The sequence below is a fragment of the Danio rerio genome, chromosome 10 (assembly GCF_049306965.1).
Source record: "Danio rerio strain Tuebingen ecotype United States chromosome 10, GRCz12tu, whole genome shotgun sequence".
Lineage (NCBI taxonomy): Eukaryota > Metazoa > Chordata > Actinopteri > Cypriniformes > Danionidae > Danio > Danio rerio.
Window position 1 is genome coordinate 31511461 of NC_133185.1, and position 6496 is coordinate 31517956.

At 36.3% G+C, this 6496-nt stretch overlaps 1 protein-coding gene across 50 annotated transcripts in view; it reads left to right on the forward strand.

The window, feature by feature from the left end:
- Positions 1–5918, forward strand: part of synj1 (synaptojanin 1) — a 55700-nt gene extending 49782 nt beyond the window's left edge. For 49 of the 50 annotated variants that reach the window (XM_005155364.6, XM_009305309.5, XM_005155357.6 and 46 more), the window contains one exon: positions 2180–5918. Coding sequence is in view for 22 of the 50 variants with exons in the window: in XM_005155357.6 (XP_005155414.2) it covers positions 2180–2947 (768 nt within the window). In the remaining 28 variants the exon portion in view is untranslated. 50 annotated transcript variants of the gene reach the window in all.
- The last annotated feature ends 578 nt before the right edge of the window (positions 5919–6496 follow it).

Sequence of the window (6496 nt, forward strand, 5' to 3'; positions counted from 1 at the left end):
TATTAAGGTTTGTCATTGCACCATTTATGTTTTAACCAATTTGTCATTGTGATTTTATTTTTTCCTCAACTCGTGACATTATTGTTTCAAATTAAGTCAACATGAAATATTTTCAACTGCTTTTTTATTGGAAACAGGGTGACTAAATGTGCATTCAGCACATTCATTTACTATGCGCTGATTTGGTCAATTATCTAAATAGTTAAAATCTGCAGAAAATGTGTAATTATATTGCTACTTGAGGATTACATGATTTAATGCTAATTGGTGTTATATGATTTAATTTGAAAACAATTTTACAGTTTTAAAATCGGAAAATAATATAATCTAAATACAGTGGTCCCTCAGAGTTTTGTTCTAAAAATAACCCGCAATAGGTGAAATCCGCGAAGTAGTCAGCTTTATTTTTACAATTATTATAGATGTTTGAAGGCTGTACAACCCCTTACTGCACACTTTATACACTTTTCTCAGACAGGCATTTACATTTTCACACTTTTTTAATCTTGTTTAAACGCTCTCAAAGAACAAACTGTCATAGAAAAATAAGTCCAGTCTTATAGAATGAAACCAAAGATCAAAACCAGTTGAGGCGCAAACATTTTTTTGTTTTTGTGCGGATAATGTTGGCGTTCAGCGTAATCTTCTTTTTCCTGCAGTCACGGATCCACAAAGCGAGAGCAGACTTCGGACACTGAATGCACCACACACATGACAGTTGGAAGTAACACACATTGGACATGTAGATTCGCGTGTTATTTAAAATGAAATTATACAGATGTCGCTCTGTGGCGCGTAGGCGTGGGATGATAACCGTTTTCAAGGTATACCGCGGTTTGGAAAAGTCAAGGTTTTAAAAGCACCAAAGTTTTCAGCTATACCGTTTCTACGGTATATGTAAGATTTTTTATTAAGACAACAGCATCTCTAGCAGAAAAGATATCCAAAGATGCTGCTTTAAATTAAAAATTTTAGATACTAATGAAGACAGCAGATGCCAATGATTTATTTTAATGAATTAGTCTGACATGGTAACTACTCCAAAATATTTTAAATGTTTCTCGAAATAATATATATTGTGTTAAAATGGGAAAAAGTAGTTGTTTTTTACCCAGACAATTGAAACATATATTTTAGAGAGGTAATCACAATACCGTGAAACTGTGATCTTTTTTTATTTAAGGTGATTATACAATCAGAATCTTAGAAATATGAACAGTGTCTTGAGTCGTAGCTGCTGGGTACCGCAGACAGCCACCGACTTGTGGCACCAGTATGCCTACCCTAATAAAACCTGTTTTGATGGCCCTGCCTGGGGGTGAGCGACTCCCTTTATGATGATCTTTCTGCAAACAGTTACAACCCTTTTTGCATCCTTGTTGAAACTCACACTGCTAGCGATCAAAGATTTATGTTAATTTGGCAAGCTGAATGCATTCTTTACTGTACATGAGAAATGTAAGACAAATTGCACAAAAAAAATCTGCGAGGCTGCGAAAGGTGAACCACGTTATAGCGAGGGACCACTGGAATCGAAAATGACTCCGAAGATACAGTACTTACTGTCTATTTTACTGTTCCTGTTTAAATATCACTCAAACCAAGGTTTGTCCAATATTTGAAGTGCTTATTAGGGTTAAATTAGCATTTTTTAAGTAAAAAAATAATAATTTTAGGTCAAACCATGATGCTTGGCAAGTCATAAAATGCAAGTCAATGGCTACCAGCCATTGGCTACTATGAAGAAAAAAAATTATACCTTTGTTTAGCTTCTTGCACCAGTCATTTGATATCATAGGACCCCAATGTTTCATCAGAAGCCACAGGTGTTCATTTTGTTTTGGCTGTATTAGTTTTTTGACTCTCAAAGCACCAGTAGTCATTGACTTGTAATTTCTGAACAACCAAGGACCACAGTTTCAGCTAAAAAAAAACTTATTTAATCTTCTAATGATGAAAAGACGTCATCTGAAATGTTGTGAGGGTGAGAAAATCAATTTGAAAAAATGTAGTTGAACAATCCTTCTAAGGAAAATTCCAAACATCCAACTGATTGTTCCCAATATTTTTAATAAATTCAGATCTGACTTCATGTTGACTCCACTATTTATTTAGTGTTATAGCTTCTTGTCACCAGTATGATTTCATAATGTAGTCCATGTGTGTCTTCTTTTCCCAGGCCAAGAACATGAATGGAGTCCAAAGAGAAGCACAATGGAACCTAGACCCCTTCGACATGCTTAACCCTCAATCCCTCTTCCAGAACACACCGTTCACCGCTTCCCTCCCTCGCTCCTCATCCTCCTCTACATCCACTCCATCCCCTTCTTCCTCATCCTCAACGTTACCCAGCAACCTTTCCCTGTTCTCAGCTCCGGACACCAGCAGCGCTTCGTGTCTCCTCGCTCCCCCCGCCCCATCCCGCAGCAAATCCCAAGAGACCCTCCGTTGCTCCCCTAATCCATTCCTCACAGACATCCAACCAAGACCCAACAGCACCAACCCCTTCACCAGCGGGCTGCAGTTCTCCCCGCGCCGATCGCTTACACCTGATTTCTACACCCAAATGCAAGCCTCTAAACCTGATTTCAATAGAGCTATGTCTGCTGTAGGCCACAGTTCCACCCTTCCTCCAACGTTCTCCCGACAACAGTCCTTAGTTACTGCTACAGCTCCAGCCCCCAACAAACAAACGCAAAAGTGGGTCACCTTTGATGATGATTTGGATTTCCTTTCAAAAAGGGTTGGGACCGGCCCATTAGCTTCACCTCTTCCTTTTCCACAAACCCAAAGCAGTTTCCCAAGCTCAGGCTTTGGCATGGACAACAACTGGGCATCGCTTCCCACCTCCGCATTCCCAGCAATCCCTCCGCCTGTACCAACCCGGACTAATACCAGCATCAAAAACGCCCAACTCCCTTCCAGAAATGATTTCACAGAGAGATGATATAGTATGGATGTTAAATATGAAGGAAATATTATTGCGTATATGTATGGTTTGTATAAAAGTGCAGATATAATGACCTGTTCGTACAAAAAAAAAGGTAATCTGGCTGTTTATTTTAGCCCAATGTGGGCAGGAAATCAAGACTAAATGCTCTTCAGATTTGAATATGTTGTCATTTGCAAACATATGCATTGCAGCATTTAGCATATTGCACAAGCTACATAATCATTTGTAAAAAATGTACAAATGTTAAATGATATATCTCATCACAACGTCGATGTAATCGTTTTAATCACCCTCATGTCGAAACACAAAAATGAGAACTGTACTCTTTATTTTGGACTTTCATTAAACACTCAAATCCAGTTCTATAATATGTTCTTAAAAAGAAACAAATAGACATGAAATGAGGGTGATTAAAAATTGATTATTCCTAATTTTATTCATCAAATATCCCTTTATTCTATAACCCAATACATCCCAAGAGAAACATGCTCTTATCATACGCACAGATTTAAAATGCCTGGCTGCGTCTGACCTGTTCTACACCATCATATCTGTTCAATGGGCTTCACGTGAGCTGTGGTACATGCATACATATTTTACGTTTGCCGTTAATCTCATTATGAATGTATTCACCTGTTTCTGTTGCCTACATTTAGGTTTAGAACGTGCGTCATGTGCAGCATTAACAGATGCTTTGCTGCAAACTCAAATCGAGGGTCTTAACTTCTCTCGTTGTTCATGCTATGCTAAAGACCCCGTGTCCCAGCCTTAGCACATCCTGTAGCTATATATCGTTGTCAGAATATATCTTCAACTCATATTCATAGTGATTCTATGTCTTCCTAGTGAGGAAAAAAAAAGTAAAGTGGTTCTGGATTGTGTTTATATTAGCAGCATATACAGTACATGCCATATCTAAAGTGCACTGAAAAGCTCCTTCTGTCTTCTAGGCTGTATTTGTTTCGAGCGGCGGCTCCTCTAATTCATCGACACTGTATATACATGTGCTTTCAGTTTACCCAAAGCTCACCACAGAACTGCTGTATTTATCAAACGTGTCGTGCGCGTGATTGAATTGGTGGGTTCCTCCTTCAGGATGTCGGTCATGCTTTCTTTTGTGCAATGTGTACTTAATCGCTCAATGAAATTGTATTTTTTAAGTTGAACAGGTTGTTGATAATCTATTTATTGTCGTGTGTGGAGGAATACTGTGCTGTATTTTGGAGTGCGTCGTCTGTTTTTGTGTACTTTAGCTGTTTTGCGCGAATGCGTTTGCGTGTTTGGATCGTAATGTTGAGGGTTTCTGGTGTCTTTGTTACATGTCTGCTGACCCCAGTGTCATTATTGCATTACATCTTCGTTGTTTTAGCGATGCAGATTTGTTATGGTATCAACTATGGTTCATTATTGACAGTAAGGTGGTCTGTTAAATTAATATTCCGTCATGTTTACTCACACTCATGCTGTCCCAAACTGAAACTAAATCTTCAGAACACAATGGAAATGGACATTTCTGTCCATACATTGAAAGTCCTCTCATTCAGAACTCTTAAAGGGATCAAATCAACTAATAAATATTTATAATTTAAAGCTATTTTCAAAGTGTTTTATGGGAGGAAAAGATTTGATTAGTCTTTCATTCACATACAAACACAGATCAGCAAACCATGTTCAACAGCATTTCACTTTGGCATGCTTGCTTGACGCATGAGAACCAAGCAGGTTTGTTTTTGCTCGTCACATGGCAAGCTGAGCTTCTGTAAGAAACCAGTCAGTTTTATTCTTAAGTATCAGTGCTTGCATTTCTGTTTATGGTTGCAAATTAGTGTTTATATATGAATAAAAGCTTAAATGAAATCTGCCCAACCACATTTATGTATTTTTAGATCTCTTCATGAATAATTTAAAGTAAGTTTTGGATGAACTAACTTTTAATACAGGGTTAGAATTGCTTAGAAATGTCTTCATTTTGGTTCTGAAGATAAACATTTAGGTTTGGATGTCATGAAGGTGAGTAACTGAAAACAAAATTGTAATTCTTGAGTGAACTAACCCTTAAACAGATTATGAATGGTGTAATATGTATGTTAATAATGCTTTGTTGATAAAAGTAAGATATTTTGGCGAATTTCAAATGTGTTTGAGCTTCCAGATGTGTTCAGTTTGTATAGCATTCCAGACGGTGTACTGATGCATTATGGGTGAGTGATCTGATTTTATGTGTGGAGTGATTTTTATTAATGTTTTGCAGGTTTTTAATGTCCCTCAAGGGCGTCATGAAACCATTCCTGGTTATAGTGTAGGTGTTTCAGGAAACAGTATTTTATTTGTGCTTCTGTTCCTTGTTTACATTTTGGGTACAAATTTAACATCTGCGTGGCTTTTCTTATGTTGAGCGACGCATTTTGGCTTTGAGCATTACAGATTTATTTATGTAAAGCACTGAAAGTTTTTGGTTGAACAAGGGGTCAGAGGAATGCCAGCCAGCAGGAATTATTGCAAAGATTTATATTTGAATTAATGCATGAGAAACCATTTCAAAATGCATTCCAAAGCATTAACTGTGAACATCTCCAGAATACAGACTAGTATCAGGTTGTGGATAATATTATTTATTTTTTCTTTAATGACTGATAAACGCAATGTAACCACTTAGCATTCAAAAGCATTTGTTCTGTATGTAATCAAAGCATTAATCCGGACATTGTCTGCGCCAGTCATTAATGAGAAGCAAGGTTTTCTAGAAATAATCGACTCCTTTTGCGAAGTTAACGTTCCTTTGTAGCTTTTAGCCCAGTAGTGAACAGAAGTCTGTGGTATTAACCTTATATGTATGTAAAGACAAACCACAAAACTACAACTAGAATATTGGATCTGTAATTGAAGTGCATACCAAAAGTGCACATTTATGTATGGAGCAATTGATGTTGTATGTATGCAATAATAAATGTAATTCAACATGAAACGTGTTTGAGTTAATATCGCCTACATCCAATTATATTAGAGATGATAACATATAAAAGAGACAGGCAGCAGCCAGTGATGAAAGCTTTATAGACAAAATGTATAATTGTATTTAATTTAGTAAATATTATTTCATTGGGATTTTATTTAATGTTTAATATTTAAAGTATGGATTTGTAATTTTCACAACATTCCATAACATTTTTATTCATTGAATGATTACAGGTAATATATACTGTGAGTATATGTAGTAACATACATCTGTGAGTGTCAAATGATGTCCTTACTGTATATTTATTTAGTGATCACGTTCAACATGATTGATTTTGAAAACCTGTACTAAAATATTTGGCCAAAAAATGCATTTTCATGTTTATTAAAATATGTTTGTGTAATTCTGAAATTTTCAAACAGCTAGAAACAAGTTAGCTGTGTATTAGATCTAGACTGAACAAATATGATAAATCATGGTATTACCATGTTAAAACTGGTTAGAAATCATGTTAATCATGATTTTTATGATTATCATGATTATGTTTGTGTTGTTTATTCTTGTAACTATTTGTGTTGTTGTTAGCT